At 43.4% G+C, this 20,010-nt stretch overlaps 1 protein-coding gene across 1 annotated transcript; it reads right to left on the bottom strand.

Moving 5' to 3' along the window:
• Window positions 1-734: 734 nt before the first annotated feature.
• Window positions 735-19,986, bottom strand: gal3st4 (galactose-3-O-sulfotransferase 4). The gene is made up of 4 exons (XM_074699288.1): window positions 19,717-19,986; window positions 12,885-13,001; window positions 6,180-6,480; window positions 735-5,427 (listed from the first exon to the last, which is right to left on the bottom strand). Exons 1-4 carry the CDS (start codon window positions 19,737-19,739, stop codon window positions 4,327-4,329), a joined length of 1,542 nt encoding a protein of 513 aa, XP_074555389.1. The 5' UTR covers window positions 19,740-19,986; the 3' UTR covers window positions 735-4,326.
• Window positions 19,987-20,010: the final 24 nt, after the last annotated feature.

Here is a 20,010-nt window from a genome sequence, read left to right as displayed (position 1 = left end):
GATCCTAAGCTGTCTTTGCATGAGCCTTTAAAAAAATAAGATCTAAGTCCAATTCTCTCGTGCAGTTTGGGAGCACATGTAAAAATCCGAGTGATTGGTGCAGATATGTGAAAAAAATACTGCATGTTGTTGTTTTATGCTTGGAAACTGTAGTGTATCTGCGCAGACACTGAGTCTCTCTAACTTTTGATTTTCTCTCCGTCACCAAACGAGCAGGCTGCAGAGCTTTGGACCTGTTTTTAGCTGCTTTTGGTCGTCACAGGAAAGATGTGGTGAGAGTCAGCAGAAACCACAGCTCACAGGCCAGCAGCTCTGACTGTTTGAGACTCTGCTGCTGCTGCCAGCCTCTCTGCAGCTTGCTGTGAGGTTACGTGAGTTTTCTGTGTGCTCGGAGAGGAGCAGCAAGACGGCTGCTCCTACACAGCCTCCACCCAGAGGATCGATAGCTTCAATAAGAGCTATTTAAGTTCAGAAACTTCAGAGAAACTCACAGCAGAGGAGCTCACTGCAGGCTTTCACAGAGTACTCGCTGTGTTACAACCATTAGGTTCAGATTTCAGAAAACCAGCATGAACACCAGGAGCTCTCGCTGTTAGAAATATAGGGTTTAACTCTGCAAATATCAAGGATTTGAACTTATCTTTTTAAATGTAAGAATTTTCTGATTCTGTCTCTTGTTTTTTTAAAAGCATTTTTATGGATGGTTTTGATGTTTTAGTTTGATAGGCTACATTATGTGTTGCATGTCAGAAACTGAGATAATATATGGCTGTGTTGGTTGGTCAGCACAGTCCTTAAGATCCCCAAAAGCTTTCCCTCTTGGGGGCAGTTTCCATGACAACGGTTTTAGGGTGAAACGCAAAAGTTTTGTCGCGTTTCAGCCTCGCGTTTACACGGAAACAGCGTTTCAGCCAACCTTTAAAAAACGACCTCCAGAGTGGGATTTTTCTGAAACGCTGCCGACACCGTTGCCGTGCAAACAGTTAGCTGACGTCACACTCCGCCTCGCGCGCGCGCATACAACAGGACAACAGTACCGTTGGTACGATCCTCGCGAACTACCGTGTTGTGCTTGTGTTGCTCAGTCTGCTGAATCTGCTGACTGTCTCTATACAAAATGTGCATCTTTTACTCCACTTTTTAACTTAGTAATCCCCAATTCACCAGATGACTGGCTAAACTCTACTTCTATGGAGATCTCCCAAAAGCGGCTTCTGGACAAGGCAGTTATAGCGCCGACTACAGGCCTGGCATGCTCACTACAGCGTTTTCAGTTCCTCGGCCTTTTCGTGTAAATGCAGATTTTTTTTTCACTGCGTTTCAGCGTTTTCAGGTGAAACGTTGTCGTGTAAACGGGGCCTTGGTTTCATAAAGGTGAAAATATCCAAAAAGTCAGGATTTAAAGACCATAAGGTGGGCTCTTTGATGCAAAGACGAGTGTTTAAATCTTCAGGAGCATTTAATAACTAAAAAACTAACAGAAATAAAACTAACAGCTGGTTTTTGCCCTACTGTGCATCATGAATCCTACAGAGGTCACTCTAAGACACTTCTACAATCTGAGTGTCTCACACCATGAAGAGTCAGGGTGAAAGTTCAGACCCAAAGTTTTAAAAAGATCTGACTTTAAATAAATCAAAACATTTTAAGTTTTAAATTGAAGCTTCATATGAAACAGACGCTTTAATCTGTTTGTATCTGAAGCTGTTCTCAAACCCTCCCTCAGTTCTCGTGGGCTGTTCAAACCCCCTCCCTCCTCTGAGTGTGAACATGCAGCCATGAAGACCTCAGAGAAGAAGCTTCTAGAAAAACCAGTCAGACACATGCAAACGACCCACACAGACACACACTGAGTGTGAAGAAACAAGACTTTAGAGCTGTCAGACCCCAGGTATTCACACACCTGTCTGTCTGTCTGTCTGTCTGTGGTCACATGACACTTTCAAATCTGCGGGCATGTTGAATGTCAACAGAAAAGGTGAGTTTGTGTGTGTGTGTGTTATATGAGCATGTCTGCATTCCTCCCTGGCTCAGGACTCTCAGATTGTGAAAAAAGCTCTTTTTGTAAACCCCAAACATCAACCCTGTGACGTGTTCGCACCCATCTGTTCAACACCGCTCTCATCTGTCAGAGCCAGCTGTCCAAGGTCGCACACACACACTCACATGGACGTCACAAACGTTCAAGGTTTCAGCCTTTACACCAGCACACTCAGGTCTGCTGAGAGGCACAGTCACCCAAACACTGCTCAGTAAAGACAAAATCACTCTGCAGGAATGTAGGAACCTTTGGCACAAGGGACCAGGGTCTGTTTCAGACTCCAGGAACTTGATACTACCAACTGAAAGAGTTCCAGATCATCAGGAACACTTCTGATCTCTTACAGAGACACAGCATTCAGATGTATTTTATCTTTTGTGTTTGTCAGGGGTTATTTCAGCACTAGAAACAGTTTATCTAAACCTTTTTTTTGTGTAATCCTTCAGAATTTACTATCAGGCTCAGGTCATTCTGAAGGTGCAGACAGATTTCCACGATCTCTGATTGTTTGCTGTTACTGTGTCAGAGTGTGAGGGTTTGTATCTAGACAAAAAACTTGAGTTGAGTTTCTTTGTTTCATTTGTGAATTAAGTCGTATTATCAAAATAATAAATAATGAATCCTCAGAAGGAATTTTTTTTTGGGCCAGGGCTAAAAGTTCTGGGTACTTTTAGTTGGGCATATCTTGGGTAAAGATTTTCTAATCTTATAAAAATGTTCTGTTTGCAAAGATGCAAAAACAATATATATACCTGACATATCAGCCCTACTCTTTTTTAAGTTATTCAACTTGTATTTCTTGTCTTTCTTGTTTTTGTTGTTTGAAACCTCCTGATCAACACCGGTGTCCTGCAGAATATCTTTACGGCCCGACGTCTCCTCCTCTGCGTGTGAGTTACTATCTGGTCTGATATCTTCTGAAATCATTTAGTGTGAAGTGGGCTGCAGTTAAAAACACTGTGTGGTTTTATTTTGATGATAAAGTGAAACAGCTGCTGACTCACTCTTCAAAAGCCTGACACCAAACTGAGATTTGAGAGGAAGTTTGTGTTTCTGTGGAGTCTATCTGCCCACACTGATCTGACTTCACTCTCTAACATCTGTGGAGATAAGCGGAGCCGCACGGAGCCGTCTCTGAAGGTGGGAGTGAAAAGCATCTAAACTCAGATATAAAGCAGCCGTCTGCAGGTCTCAGATCAGTTTCACCTCCTCCATTATTAAAGAGAGGTTCAGGTTTGTGGTTCTGGACTCAGACTCTTGGGGCTCTGACGTCTTTCACAGACAGAAACTTTATCCAGATTATTTAAGATCCAGACTTTACTGCTCCAATAAAACACATCAGCTGCAAAAACTCAGAGATGAAACCTTTCATGAGGTGACATTTTCCTCTCATGCCTCATCATTTCTGAGTTCAAACATATTCTGTAAACTTTTTAAAAATAAGGAGGATGTTTTAAGACAGTACACAGAGAGCTAAATCATATTCTCATCAACTATTTGCAGAACCGTAACACTCTCTCAGCTAACTTTGTAGATTTTGTGAGTTTTAAGATCCAGATTTTGTCTGCAAACATAAAAATACGAGAAGAAAACATCCACGAGGAAGTTATTCATCAGTTATTTCTGTCCAACATCCCTGTTTTCCTTTGAGTCATTACTTCAGGAAATATTTTGAAACCTTCTAAACCAAATGGCTCGATGATTCAGGGTGAGCTGTGTTTCATTTTCGTTTCCTGTATTTACATCTATTTGATAAACTCATCGCTTTAGACTATGAGGTCGATGTGGAGCACAAACTGAGGCAGAAATCTGTGAAACACTATCTGGACATTTTCAAACTTAAGTTCAGGAGCAAGAGAAGTTCTTCTGGAGCTGAATATAAAATAATGTTTAAAAAGAAGTTGGTAAAAACATGAAACATGGAGTTGAACTGACTGACTCAGAGGATGATGCACGAGAAGAGAAGTCAGAAAAACTCAAAACCTGAACCTGAAAACATAAATATGAGCATGGACTCAAACAGAGCTCTGTGGTCACATGACTGAGGTCACATGACAGAAGCATGAAGAGCAGCAGCAGAAGCTGCAGACAGGTCTGGTAGCAAACAAAGCGTCCTTTCACCTCCTGCAAAGACAAACGGCCGCAGGCAGCGGCTCAGAGGTCACAGAGTCTGACAGACGGTCTGTGAGGAAACGAGCGGGGCGGAGAGGAAGTGCTAAGGAGGAACCTTTGAGTCTCCTGGCGTGTAAACTGGGCTCAGAGTTCAGCTTCTGGTACTCACCGGACTATCTGAGGCGTCCCCGCTCCTCCAGCAGAGTCTGATTAGTCTTTTTCAAACGGCTCCCATCCCAGTCCCTGCCCCCCTCCTCCACCGTCCTCCCCCCTGCCTCCCCCACACCCAGCCGCTCTGCTGTCCTAGAAGAGTCTGCTCTGAGAAAAGCTCCACCAGCTGCCCCCATCGGACCTGGGCCTGGAGGCCCTGCTGGGGCGAGAACTGCCGGAGCCACCCGCGGGAACTGTTTAGTATCCAGCACGTCTTTGTACTGGATCTCGGGCCGTATCATCCGCAGACACGCCGTCCTGGTAGCGTTATCCAGCCCCGGCTGCAGCTCGTAGCCCAGAATCTTCACTAATCCACTCTGGAAAGGCCTGATGTTTCTGTCCCGGATCCTCTGAGCCTCCACGGGCTTCCCTCCATCCCTGAGACAAACCCGGGCCAAATCGTCCCGACGCAGCTTGAGCAGAGCGACCTCCTGCTCCATCTGGGCGTGTCCAAACTTCTCGACCTCCTCCCAGAAGCTCTTGTTGAAGGCTTTGTATAGGTACCAGTCTAAGGCGTTCCACTGGCGCAGCTTCTCCCTCTGGTCCTCCGTCAGCGACAGGTTGGGAGCAGACTTTGCTTGTAGACGTGCTCCTCTACCTCCAACGCCCGCCGCTGCCACTGCTTTGCCCATCCAGCTCCCCCCGAGCCCCCCGACGCTGCTGGGCTTCTGCTGCCGAGCGTTGAGGCTGAAAGAGACAACGGCGTCCAGCGGCCAACAGAGGGCGTGCCTGAGCAGGATCATGGACTGGTCAAAGTACTCGGAGATGAGGATGAGCTTGAAGGCGCGGCGGATCATGGCCTTCCCTCGTTGGGCCAGCGCCACGGAGAAGTTAGCATTGTGGTCCATGCCGAAGTCAAACCACAGCAGGTTTCGGGCGTAGTGGTTATTACGCAGACGGGGGTCGTAGTATTTCCTCGGATCATCAGCGAAGTCGCCCAAACCTTTCGCTTTCCGAAAGGCTGGAGCAACCTCTTTATAGTAAGCGAAGGATGACTCAGCGAGCGCCACTGGGTCCCTGACGATGGAGAAGTAGAAGGTGTCTGCAGGCATCACCTTCTCCACCTGAGAGGTACAACAGAGACACAAAGACAAACAGGTTTTCAACACGGCTGTGCAGACGGTTAATACTTCACTCAGACTGTGCGGGCTGTTAGACCAGGGCCCACATTAAGGCTTGTTTGCCCCTACAAGAACGCATAATGGCCAATTTAAATGTACCCTAACCGGAACGGCACACAGAGACGGTATTTACCCTGCAGACATTTGTAGAATATTTAACCCTTAGTGTCTTTCTGCTCATTTCCACAGGTTGGTGGGTGCAAAAGCTGCAGAATTATGTCACTGAGCCTGTTTTTGTCTGACACGCCGCAGGGATCCACTTCTCATCCGCCTTCTCTTTCGCTTTGTTTGGATGCACCAATAAAACCAACATGCATATGTATATTATGATACATGTTTACAGATTAAAAACTGGAGGCTCAGTCCTTTCTTTTCCTCTCACTGAATCTTCATCAGACATTTGGAGGAAACACAAAAAACGGTTTCAGACTGAGGGCTTAATCTAAAATATTAGCAATCCTTTGTGAGGCCGTAAGTTTTGATCCGTGTTCTAATTTCAGAGGACTGTCAGAGTCTGCATGAAGCTGCATCTTCTGCAGAAAAGCTGAGTTTAAAACGTTGAAGAAGAATTAAGGCTGAATCGTGAGCAGAGCTCAGTCTGAAGCAAACAGGAGCTGAAACACAGTCTGAGCATCATGGACACAGACATGCTTGGTATCCTCTGGCCTTCCTCTTTCCCTCTTCCTCTGACTCACCTCAGGCTTGTTGAACCTCATATGGTTTCCCATGATGTGAAACTCCACAGCTCTGGGCCCTCGGTAGCCTTTGACCCTGTGGGCGTTGAAGGGCAGCGGGTAGCCCAGCTGGTAACCAAGCGGCAGAGCAAAGCGGAGGTTCCTCTCCTCTCCGAAGCGGTACAGCATGTTGAGCACGGTGCTGCTGGCCGTCTTATGGGTCTTCAGGAACATGATGTGAGTGTGGGGGTGACAGGAGCCCAGAGATGGGCCCTGAGCGTCAGGGGAGGAGAAGATGGAGCGAGCAGCCGGCTGGACGCTGCTGCAGGACAGACAGAGAGAAGAAGAAGAGGTGAAGATGTTCTGAAGCTCTGATCTCCATGTTTCTATATTTCACTCCAAATAAAGAACTGGCTCAAAGAGATTCAGAGTTCATTCTTCAGCGGGACGACAGCGGGACAAGACTGAACCACAAACAGACACATCTTTAAAGACGCCACTTCATTTCAGAGTCTCCCCATCACCTCCATCAGTTAGTTCTCCTTGATGTGTGGCCCCTGTGTTTAATGTGGCTGCGTGAAATACTCCCACAAGGAGAAAACAAACTCAGAGATGAGAGATGTAGTCAAACAACAACTGGAGGTTGATGTAACAGCTGTCTGTGGTTAAGAATCCTCCTCCTCTGTTACTAAAAGCTCTCTCTTTCTCCAGGGATTTTTATCAGGATTACCACAAACTGTGTATGAGACACCCAAGAGGAAAGTGACTGCCTCAATGTGCAAAGCATGCTGGGATTCACAGGGGGACCCAAGCAGTGTTTCTCAAAACAGGTTTATTTCTGCTGCAAAGATCGACTTTTTGAACGGGGCTGTACGTGGTTTTTGCTGTTTCTGGGAATTACACTCCAGTAACTGCAGTTTTAAAACTTAATTTCTCATGAGCGTCACTGCAAAAACTGAAATCTGCTCAGGTGTTCATGTCTTTTTTTTCGGTAAAATTTGCCTTATGAGACTTAATCTGAGTCACATTCACCTGACGAGTCGAGAAGAATGTCTAATTTCAAGACAATAAAGACAGAAATGACGTCTTAATTGTTGTAAAGAGTAAAAATAAATTTGCAAATGAAGCAGGAAAAATGCATTTGTTTAGTTTCTTGAATTGAGAGATTCATCTTGCTTTAAGAGAGAGCTACACATCTGAGGAGATATTGCACATTGCAGCTGTGATTTATTTCTTGATTTTAGTAGTAATGGCTTTTACAGCCTCTTTCCCTGCTGTAAAATGAACACATGTATTGGATTCATTCAAAACCTTTTCCTGCCTTTGAGTTATTTAGACCTAAAACATGTCGGGTCCGGTTAAAAAGCAGGAGCTTTTTTATGAGTCTGTTGAGTTTTGAGGAACATTTTCTTCTTTGAAAGCTGTAAATACAGTTTCAGACATTGATTTGATAAAATGCATTTCCATTAAATTCTCTCCCTGCTGTCACAGTAATACTCTGAATCCAAACATCAGTCAGGCTTCAGTGCGCAGGTCAGTTGGAGTGCGGCCAGTTTTATGCCCTGACCACATCGCTGCAACCTGAACCTCCCTCTGGGCCCAGAGAGCCAGATGTTCAGAGGACATAGAGATGTTTGGAGGCCCTGAGCTGGGCTGTGAGGGAGGAGAGGTTAATGTTCAGTCAGTGAGAGCTAAAGAATAACAGATTAAGTGTTTGAGCGTGTGCAGGAAAGTCTGCAGAGTTGATGCAGATCCTCCTCAGGGTGAGGGCTTTATTATCGCTGGAGTACAACATGTTTGTTAGAGATGAACGATTTTGGAAAATAATCTAATAGTGATTTTTTTATACCAATATAGCGATTGCAAGTTAGCTTATGATTTTTTGGGGGGACGTTTATCTTCTGCATTATTCGCTTAACACAAGCAATAAATCGTTCTATAGTACAACCAACATGACAGAGGATACTGTCAACATATAAACAATTCTTTCCTGCATTTTTTAATCGAAAAAGAAAAAGAAAAAGAAACACGGGAGTTTCAGACTGACTGCAGGTTTGCGATACCTGAGCATAATTAACAGGTTTCGAGCATAGACTGTATATAGAGTGGACAGCGTGGCTCCGCCATTTACCATTGTACGGTTTTGAAGCCAAAATACCCCCGTCACAGGCTATTGGCAGCAATTGCAGCCAGAGTCTGTGCAGTAGAGACTGTGAGGGATTCTGGGAGAATCTGAGTGGAGCTGGGTGACAAAAATAAGAATTATTTTTTTCTTTCGAGAGTCTAATCACTTCTTGACTCTACCTCCTGACATATTTTACAGTCCCCGGAAAAAATACATAAGAACAGCAGCTGTCAATCATTGTTAAATGTTACGTAAAACCTCATTTTTAATCTGTATAACTAATGAAAATGAAACTTTTCAGGAAAAAGAGGACCTGAATACAAGACAGCCAAATGATGTCTTCAAATTAACACAACAATGGGATGTGAGAAACATTTCTACGAGGTGTATTAATTTTTTAAAGTTTGACCACAGCCCATCTGGAATGGCTGGAAAGCCGGATTTTTTAACCAATACTGCAACCAGTCACCAGAGGGAGCAGTTTTTGTGGAGACCTCACTTCGAGCCGAGCAAGCGGACGTCCATTTTTTTTACAGTCTATGGTTTTGAGGTGTGAAACGTGCTCTCCAGTCTGAAGGTGTCGGAGCTGTGATGGTTGAAAAAACTCATCCCGTTACGTGTTTCTGCAGCGCCATGACGCGATATGACATCATTCTGAGATCAATGTGAAAATAGGAAGATACTTTGTGTCTGCGCTCAAGCAGACTAACAGGATTTTTACCATGGCTTCACTAATAAGAACAAGAAGCTTCATCCTGTCCTCAGTCTGCAGCTGGAGCTCTGTGCTGTTTGTGTGTTTGTGATAAGTAGCGATCTCATGAGCAGAGCGGAGTGTGTGACTCACTGAGGAGGGGGTGTGTCTCTGCAGACAAAGCAGCCTCGAACACTGACATGTACTTTCCCTCCGACACAGAGAGAGAACACAGTGAACCAGTTAGTCCCAACATGCAGCAGAAACATACCTCTGCATTCTTTACGACTGCTGCACGGTCTGCCCCCAACACAGAAACACACACAGGCTGTCTGCACGACTCTGGACTGATTCCAATTTCAAACCAAACCAGCTAAAACACATCTAGACTGTGCAGGGTTTAAGGATACTAAGCATCAAAAGAAACTCGATAGACTTGTAAAATCCTTATGTTGGCGTGCTCTCATTCAGAGCTGACAGATCTGTTTCTCAGATCTGAACTGGATCTTGTTGGATTTCAGGGTGTTCCCCAAATTCAAAAAGCGTGACACAATCCAGCTCCACAGAGCAGGGTGTGAATGTTTCAATCTAAGGATTAATCCTAAATCTGGATCTGAGATCACTGTGTTTACTGTCAGATGTAGAGGTGTAACGTGTCTGTATGGAGAGCAGCAGCAGGAGGAACATACACCCCAGAGGGTTGCTATCTGTCTGCATATATCTGCATAAAGAGCAGCTAACAGACTGTGCTAGATCAAGCTGAGCTCAGGTTTCAGTTTCAAGAGTATTGTGTTCACTAAGCTCAGGAAAAACAGGCGTTTTTGCGTGCAACAATAACACAAAAATAACCTCCTTTGGGTTCCCTAAGACTCATAAAGTTGCATTGAGCCGAGGAAACGTTCCCTCTGAGAATCATATAAGAGCTAACTGAATTAGCCTAAAAAAAACAAGACATCTTCAAAGTCTGGAGGAGAAACCACTATTTTCAAGTGAACACTCACTTTTTTGCTTGTTGTTACTTCTTTTACACACGGTACCCTCCTAAAAAAAAAGCTGCATGCTTAGTTAGTGTGCTTTCACTGTCCAGATTCAGAAGCTACAGTAACTCCTGTTTGTAATTTCTCTGCAGGCAAACATAAAGCAAATTCAAAACCTGTTGTTGGTCAACCCTGAGGGGGAAATGAACAACTCAAAGCAAAGTGTTTCTCACCTTCAGGTCGAAGTGTGTAAATGAGGAAACAGTGGGAGGACTTCAGTCTGGAGACTGATAATCCTCCTACACCTTTCTACACTTCAGCTGCACACAAAGACGACATATCACTGCCTTAAAACAGTCCTCACTACCCCTTGAAAGATACAGCTCCTTGATACAAACCACATCTTTAATTTAACTACTTTAAAATGCAAAAAGAGTTAGTACACCGTGTTCAATATTTAAAACAACAGACATTAACCCTTTGAAACCCAAGGTTTCAAAGGGCGGACTATGAGGTAGCTCCACAACCAAAGGCATAAAAAAATACTTGACTTATTACCCTGAGCTTGGGACATAAAAAGTAATACCCACTCCTGTGAATAAATTTCACAAGTGTTCACATTATTATGACACCAGAATGATTTAAATAGACCTTTTAGAAGCAGAGATGCTCTTTTCAATTTGGGTATGTCTTATTCTTGCAGAGACTCAAAGAAGAGGCCAGGCCTTGGAGGGTTAAAGTCAATATTGCACTGGAAATAGTTCAAAGACAACATGTCAGATGTTTACAATGGCGTATTAGGGCCACTTTAAGAAATAAAAAAAATATATGTTTTCGAGATCAAAATTAGAAATTTTCAAGTTTGAAAAGTCACATGTGAACGACCTATTGAACTCAAAAACTTAATAGTAAATAAAGTCGCAATTTTACGACTTTATAGACCAGTAAAATCCGATTCCTCAAAGATTTATATGTGGCTTTGAATGTGTAGGTTGTTATGTGCTTCACTGCAAGATGGACTGAATTGGCAGCCTCATCAGATTGTACTTTGAGTTAGTCTCAGCAATAAGGAGATACTACTGGTTTTAGCCCAGAGTCATCGCATTCTTATAAGCAGTCTGACTCTGAAAAGACATTGTTGTGCCATGGGGCTGTTCAGAAGAAAGCAGCACACTGAACTTAAGGAGGTGTTTTCGTTTATCCAGCAAGAAGTTCAGCGCAGCAGGCAGATGCAGGGATATAGATGGTTACATCTCCGAGCTATACAGATGAGGTTTGTGGTTCAACAGGGCACGAACGAAAGAGCGAGTCGTAGAACTTTCCTCCTCGGGAGCATTTAATAGAAGGAATGAAAAAAAGTAAACAGGCGATATTGTGCTTCTGCTGCTGAGACCAGAGCAATCGATTACAGTTTACAGTCCACTCAGACTTCTTAGTAGATCACAGATGAACAAAAAAGTTGTAGAAAGACGCATGAAAACATCTGATATCTCCCATATCTATCACAAAACATCCTTCAATTTTACAGTTGTTTTCTTTTTCAGCTTAGCTTTTTTCAGCTTATCACATCTGCATCTCTCAAGCATGTCATCCCCTGAGCATCAACTAACATCCGGGACTTGTGACTTCATTAACTCGCAAATTTGCTAGTTTATTAAGTCGCAAACCTTCCACTTAAAGAAACTGGCAATTTTTGAGTTTCTTAAGTTGTACATTTGAAACTTTAGAAACTCTAAATTTTTGAGTGATTTTCTCGAAAAATTTATTTATTTATTTATTTAATTTCTTTAATGGCCCTAATACGAGATTGTAGTTGTTGCAGCTGAAAATTTTAATTTTTTAGGAAAAATACATACAAACATTTGTAAAAGACAGGAAGAGGTTCACTCCCTGTGAGAGGCTAAAGAAAACCCCTGGACAAAAGGGACAAGGACCAAAGCCAAGACTGGATGGACCAGAACTTCAGGCCTTCAGGCAGCACTGCATTAAAAACATGACATGACTCCAGAACCAGCAGAGACTTTTCTGGACCCGAGCCCGTTTCGCAAAAACTCTTAGGTGGTCTGATAAAACCTAATCTCAGCTCACACTTCAAACCTGCATTACTGATGGTATGTGGTTCAGAAGAGTCCATGGCATGAGGAGCTTACACATCTGTTATGGCTTCATTAATGAATGAAGATGAACAATATCTAAAGGTCCAACATACGCTGCCATCCAGATTTCAGAGACAACGCCAAACCACATTTTGCAGGATTACAACAGCACGACTCTGTAGGAGAAGAGTGGAGGTGCTGAATTGATCTGCTGCATTTTTGCAGAGAGGTGTTAAAGAAGACTTGATGCTTTCTTTGCAAAGCTTTCACTCAGATGTAGACTCTGAATTACCATCAAATGTTGTCCTAATCAAAAATTTACACGCTGACTTGATACTGTTTTAGAAACTGGAGTTAGAGAACATGGAGCTCTCAGTTCCCCTTCAACAGGATCTTTGATTTACGTCATCAATATCAACCATCTGTGACGGTAAAGTAGCCCACAGCAAAGTTTTAAACACAGTGAAGTATCTCTGTTCGAGAGGAGTCACATGATTTCAGAACCATATCTGCATTTATTTCTTGTGTCGCTGGTTTGGTGCATCTCAGAAAGTTTTCCCGATAATCTTTCTCTACAATCTGTTGATCTGTGAGCGCAGTCAGTTCCTCTTAGTGGTTCTTGTGGTCAACAAAGCCATGTAAAGAGCTGACCGCTGCAACAAGTCAACTCTCTGCTGCACGTCAGCAGGAGAGGGAGTTCTTGTTTTGCTTCACAGAAGACTTCAAGACGAGAAACGTGTCCATGGTACCAGCTCCTGACTCAGAAAGTTTCTGTGAGGACCATCAGCACAAACAAACCCTGAAAACTGAGGCATGAAGGGACCTAGGATCACTTACCTCTTGTTGAAGATGACCCCCAGCAGCTGGCCAGCGAAGGCGAGGGCCACAAAGAGCAGCAGAGCCTTCCACATCCAGACCGGACCCAGCCGACCACACACCAGCCACCGCAACATCCTGAGGAGGGAGAGGAGGGGGAGACAGGTAAGGAGGTGAAGAGCAGGAGCACGAGGATGAAGGAATGAGAGGAGTGAGGAGTGAAAAGAGAGGAAAAAGGAGGATGTGAGGAGGGGGAGATGATGTAATAACAACAGAGGAGAGGAATCAGACAAAGTGTGGGAGAGAGGGAGGGGGGGGGGGGTGAGATGAGTCATAAAACAAACATGGTTTAGAAACATCATCTTCATCTTCATCTTCATCCTCATTAGCATGAATAAAGGAGGAGAAACACTGGGGATGTTTCTTTAAAGCAGCTCACAGATTACCGAAGGATTTCAGGTCACCCATGGGTGTGAGTGTGGGCAGAGATTAACATTAAAATTAACAATCTACATTTTAATAAACAGAGACGGGTTATAAGGAGCTCTGACAGCTCAGAGAGGAAACCAGAACACAGGCTGCAGACGTCTCAGCTGATTTGTTCCCCCAGGAAACATGACTTTAATATCAGCTCTTCCTTCAACACAGCGTGAAGTTCATGTGGTACAGGTACATCTCTGAGTCTGGTTCAGTCTGGTTCACACTGTTGGCTGACAGTTGTTCAGAAAACAGTCATTGACCCCCTCCTCAAGCCGGGTCAGACACTAAAGGTCACTGCTTAAAGAAGCCATCAGTTCACAGAGAGCTGGAGCAAAGCAAAGGAATTTGGCTCCTGCCCACAGCGCCAAAAAGACCAAAAGCTGCTCAAGTGAACCTGATGTTCCTGTGCTTCAATCTGACCATGTTAAAGAGAATCTATGGAGTATTATCAAGCTGAAGGCTGCAGTCAAAGCAACCTGAGCTTCACAACTCCTGAGCTGACACACCACAACCACAGTGACGCAGGAATTCATGCAAAAGGAGCCACAACTGAACTTTGAGAGAATATGGATGATCACACTTTAGAGATAGACAACATTTCTGGATTAATATTCTAGTTTTATGAGATACTGAATTAGTTTTTGTTTTTTTCAGGGCCTTCAGCCTAGGAGTCACACACACTTGCACTTTGTTTTACTTACGCTTTTACTTATTTTTTTTTTTAGATTTTTTATTCCTTTAACTTTGATCTAAATGGAGGTTGCCTCTGCATGTACCCCCTCCTATGCTTTTTATGTCATTTATGCCCATGTCTGCTGTGATGATAAAACCTAGAGCACTTTAATAATACTGAGTGTTTTATGTTCTTTGTTTAATTTTTAAATTTGTTCTTATCTTGTCTCTGGCGTTTTATGTTTGTGTGGTGTTAATCTCACAGTCTGCAAAACAAATCTCCCTACATGTACAAATAAAGTAACCTGAACCTGAACCTGAACCTGAGGGCCTGAACTGGGGACTGCTGGGACTGACAGGTGACCTGACAGACAGAATGGGAAGTAGGTAAAGAGGGAAAACCTGCAGTAAACAGTCGAGGTTTGGAGTTGAATCTCTGCACTATAGTCTCTGGGTACGGGACGTGCACAAAAAATGCTAAAAGCACACGCAAAAAGCCAGTAAGCTAAAGTTAGCAAACAAAAAAATATCCCATAAATATTGTATCATAGGTATTGTAATACTCTGTGAATCCATTTTGAAATGTTTGATTTTAGCATTTAAACAAATTAAATGCTGTAACTTGTTCTCTTAGGCCTAATATAAAAGCAATGACGTTAACGAATACATGTAGCTAAAGCTGCTAAACCCTCAGACAACATCAGTGTTTCCCTCTTTTTTTCCCACTGTCCAGGTTTTTCTGTATTTTCTGCAGTATTTCTTCTTTTTTTACTCCTTGCTTGTCATTTTTGACACATGCAGTCACCAGTCCTGACTGTATCTGACTTTCTCTTTAAAAACCCATAAGAGCACTGGCACTCTCATTTTCCAAGTACTCTTTAAATTACCGTAACTCATCAACCGTTAGGGCAAGAGAAAAAATTCTAACAGTTACTGAAAAAAAGAGAAATTAAGCTTTCAGGGCATGATACAAATCTTTTAGAGACAACACAACAAAAAAGTCCAGGCAGCCTGTGTGATACTTAAAGGGCATAACCTCCACAGTTACTGAGCAAAACAGTGTGCAGCAGTTATGTTGTGTTCTCACAGAATGAAACCATTTGCACGGGTTGATTTCTGTAAAAGTGTAAGTAAAGATGAGTTCTTGTTAAGGGGTGTGACTTACGCAAATGAAAACACATTCTGCGTGTATCTGCTCTGAAAACAAATCATTCCCATCATCATCATCCAGAGCAAATTATTGAAATCTGAAGCACCAGTGTGTACAAGACACAACAGTAACTGTCCACATCAAAAGATTAATGTTGACATAACGGTGGTTGAAGGAGTGGATGGATCATAACGCAGCTCTTCAATGAAGCTGTGAGCTGCTGCAAAGAAAAAATAATAATTTCCTGATGAAATAAAACCCAGAAATAAAGATCGGACATCCTCATGATACTGTTAGATTTTCAGTGAAAGAATAAACTGTGATTAAGAGATTATAACATCTGATAACGACGAGCTGTGTTAGGATCTTAATGTCTGTTTAAATAACCACAACACGATTATTTCCCCTCACGGCTCAGCCTCAGACAGAATAAAACACAGAGCCTCTTTAAAACATGATCTAATGAGTGTAATCTAACACTGAGAGCCTCACACATCACCAAAACAATATCACACATCTGTTATTAATACACAGAGCAGACGCCTCGGAGACATGATGAAGTGCTGCCTCATGAAAAAGAGACATTGAGCTCTCCTGCCGTACGTGCTGGGAGAGAGTAGCCTGCACAAACCTCAAAATAGTTCTTCTTTGTGTTGATTATCAGCTTTAAGAGTAGGAATAACGAACTTTTAACCAACCCACAGATAGGGATGGGTGCTGAATTATGTACTTTTATAGGTACTGAGGAATTCTGTCTGTAGTATCCAGTGTTGATTCACGTAAAATCAAACGGGACCATGTTTCGATCCCTAACACATCCTTGTGGCTGTGAGGGAGTAAAAGAGTAGGTGATTTTCCGTGCTGGACATGAACACAGCATTGAAAGTTTGTATATTTTGTACAGTTTGGATAACGCTGAGTACTGGTACCGAATCCCAGGTACCAGTTATTGGTACTGTTTCGGATGTGAAAAGTGCAGAGATGATCCGTGTTCTGACTCTGACTATTCCTGCAGAGCCTGTCTCTTTAAAGGTGCTGTCAGGACCTCTGTAAGGTTGTCACAGTGGTGATGTCACATGTGTACAGTCACCACGCTCAGTCGTGCCTGCAGCACAGCCCACGGCCCGATCACTGCACCAACGCTGCACAATCACTGAATGTCAGGGAATAATGCCTCACTGCACAGCGCCTTTCTTTCCGAGCATCTTTAGACCCCAGCTGACATTTTATCTGCTCATTTCAGCGCCGACTGCTTCCTCAGCCAGACACAGAGCAACACAGAGACACTCATCAGCCCTCACAGTGTCCTGTTTCACCCAAAGCTGCAGAGAAGATCAGAGGCACGGCGTGAAGACCATAAAATCATCTTAAAAATCAAACATCCTGAGATTAAACCGAGTCAATGCAAAGGTGCACAGAAACAACGCCTGAGCATCTCTGCAGGTTGAACCATTTTAACTCTGAGATCCTCCAACAGCTGACACACTATCAGTGTTTACACCCTCCTGATTTCTTCAGGTTGCATCAGAAAATCAAACCTCATTTCAAAAACGAGCGCTTTAACGGCTTCTTCCTGTCCTGCTGCAGCCAGACTCGACAAACCCGGACTTCAGACTGTGATGGAGCCCTTTCAGGATCCATTTAGCTTGTTTAGATTCATTAAATGACAGGGAAGTCTGATGATGTAGTCAGACAGATTTTGGTTGTAAAATATGTCTTGAAGATACTCGAAGATGTCTCAGACTGATTTGTGATCTCACATATTTTTGTTTTCTTCTTGACTCAACATCCTGAGACTGAGGACACACAGAAACACTAGAAACCTTCAACCCAATCTTCAAAAAACACTGTGAAGAGCACCATTAACAGAAGCATGTCTAGAGCTCAACCGGCTCCTCATAACTCTCCAGGACAAGCCATCTGTCTCTGAGAGCAAACAGAAACAATGTCGAAAAAAGCCCTTTTCACCTCCATCAAAGCTCCCTTGGTCTGTTTACCTTTCACAATAAAATATCAAAGATATCAAAGATGAAAAAAGACAAAAGATGCCGACAGGAACCAGAGACAGCAACACAGATCTTAACATAATGAGGAAGATTTAGGGTTTCAAGATTTTCAAATCCAGGGGATGACTCAAATATAATCCCTGGTACTTCAGGTTTCTGGGTTGATTTGCTCACAACCGCAGCAGCAAGAGGATGAAAAATGGAGAGACACAGTGATCATCCAAAAGGTGGAGTTACGATCCTGACTTTAAGATGATGGTTATCACTGCAGCAGAGATGCTAAACAGCATGAATGCTCAATACAGGCAACACAGAAGCTTCATTTACACCTGATCACAGTTTAAATGTTAGACTGTTATTTTAAGGATACTGAAGCAGTCTTCAAAGCAGCAAACCTCAAACAGCTCATCGTGTTTCTAGTTTTATTCCTTTCAAATCATAACATGAGTTAGCTCCACCCCCTCATAAACATCAGTTATGGGATGAATAAAGACAAAGAAGCAGGAAAATATACAAGACACAGAGAGAGGTCCTGCACTTATCAAAATCTAACCTAAAGTTATTTTGAGGTGCCAAAACCAGCAACCTAAACTCCACCTGTTGGTCCACAGTGCGAAGAACACAACATGTCGTTAACCATAATAACTGACTGATAGCAGACTACACGCAAACTACAAGAGGACCCTTTCTGATCTCTGTAAAAATCCTAATTATTCACAGGTATCCATCAGCAAATAACACATGACAAGTGAATCTCAGAGACATCTAAATAAGTAGCTTTTATTTGTTTTTTATTTTTAACTAAGACATCCACACGTCCTCATTACTGAGCCCTTCATCACATCTGTTGGCTAATGTCTGCAGATTACATAAGTTAGGAGTTAATTTTCAACACAAACACGCACTATCGCTCTCAGCCATCTTTATTAAACAGCACTAACTCTGAGCCAGGTGCCACCTAACAACCTCACCAACCTTGACTCCTTCATTTAAAGGTGTCGATTGTTTGTATATTTTGGGGGGTTGGGTTTGTTTGTTTTTTGTTGGCATAGTTAAAAGTTACTGTTGGATAATCACCTAGATGTTCTTCAGCTGTTAAACTAGAGTCTGTATGGATCAGGTTCCATAAAAAATGGAAAGCTGGAAAATGACAGCAACTAAAAGATATCTTGCAACGGATTTTGAATATGAACTGGGTTTTTAGAAAATAAGATAAGATAATAAGATAATAAAACCAACATTTGGAGCTTCTTACTGATTTAAAACTGCCATGTTGATCATTTTGATTTTTTCCCCTCCTTGAAATACTGTGTCTACTGATACATCATGTCCTGAATACACTACAGGTTATGTACACTACAGGCAGTCAGGTGTCACAAAGCATTAAAGCTGCCAGAAAACCAGCAAGGAGAAGAAGTAGACACATGACAGTGTCCCACCCAGTCCACTACACACAACATGTCCACTATGAGCTTAGCACCAGATCAGACTGAGCATAACTCAGTCAGCACAGGTAGATGATGTGATTGCTATTGGACTGCGCTTGGACACGCTATGTCTCGGGGGGGAAAAAAACATGACAGAAGAAAACCCAAACACCATGCCGACAGCAGCATGTGAGCAGCTTGTTCCCAAAAGGAATTCTGTGTCAGTTGTTTGGACACACTTAGGCTATAACAAGGACAAAAGAGTAGTGAAAAACCTTTGTCATGATGTGAAAGTTACACCACAGAATTAAAGTTAACTACATTGCAAGAAAAACAAGTTGTATTTTTTTCTTCCTTTTTAATATTTTTTTTTACATTAAACATTTTCATTCTAGCTGATGTGTGTTTTCATTTCTACCATTAACTGTTCATCTGTGCATGTTCATTTCAGTTACTGTTTTCAAAATTATACAAATATTCACAGAATGAACTGAGTTGAGAGTGGGATAATCATGCATTAACTGACATTGAAGGTTTGTGTGACTGTGATTTTTGCCATGATCACCCAGCCCTACTCTGAGCTGGTGCCCCGTGTGTGTTTTCAGCTCCTGACCACTCAGTCTGAGTCCGGCCCTGCCATACATCAGAGATATGATCCACAAACCAACGTCTGCGGCTCCACTACAAGTCAGCACCACCTTCCCCACAGTCTGCACCTCCACCACCTCCTTCAGTCTGCAACACCAACTCCACCCTCAGTCTGCACCATCTTCACTACAGTCTGCACCTCCACCACCTCCCTCAGCCTGCCCCACTACCACCTCCCTCAGTATGCACCACCACCTTCCTTAGTCTGTACCTCCACCCCCTGCAGCAGCTGCAGACAAAGGGACCTTCAGAATAAAAGCAGAGGCAGAGTCTCATGATGTAACATGAATAGATGGAGCAGGCCTCCGTTTGAAGGAGCCCCTCCAGCCCTCCACCCACACCTCCTCCTCCTCCCTCTCTCTCCCTGCAGAATCACAGCCTTTTCCTCTCCTCTGAGCCTCCATGAACCCGCAGGTCTCTGCAGACCAGAGTCCGGTCTCTGTGTGGTCCAGCTAGCATGCTAGCGTTACCTGGCTCTCCGTCTGAACAGCATCGCTGAGTCCCCGGGCCGGTTTCGGTGTTTTTGTTCTGCTGCAGACAGCTTTGAGCATCTCGGACGCTTCAGCTGCAGAGGATCCGGATCGGATCAGGCCATGGACCCGGACCCGGAGCAGACCCGCGGACTCACACGGAGCCGGGATCAGAGTTCAGGACGCGGAGAGCTCCAGTCGTCCAGACCCGGGTCTTTAACGAATTCTGAGTCTGAGCACCGACAGCTCTAACGATCAGGGCTGAGTGTTGCTGAGTGGAGGGAGGGGGACAAC

Source organism: Halichoeres trimaculatus, unplaced genomic scaffold (genome assembly GCF_033239565.1).
Source record: "Halichoeres trimaculatus isolate MK-OKI-2021-1 unplaced genomic scaffold, fHalTri1.1 fHalTri1_scaffold_22, whole genome shotgun sequence".
Lineage (NCBI taxonomy): Eukaryota > Metazoa > Chordata > Actinopteri > Labriformes > Labridae > Halichoeres > Halichoeres trimaculatus.
The sequence above is the reverse complement of the archived record's forward strand: the minus strand, read 5'-3'. Positions and strand labels throughout refer to the sequence as shown.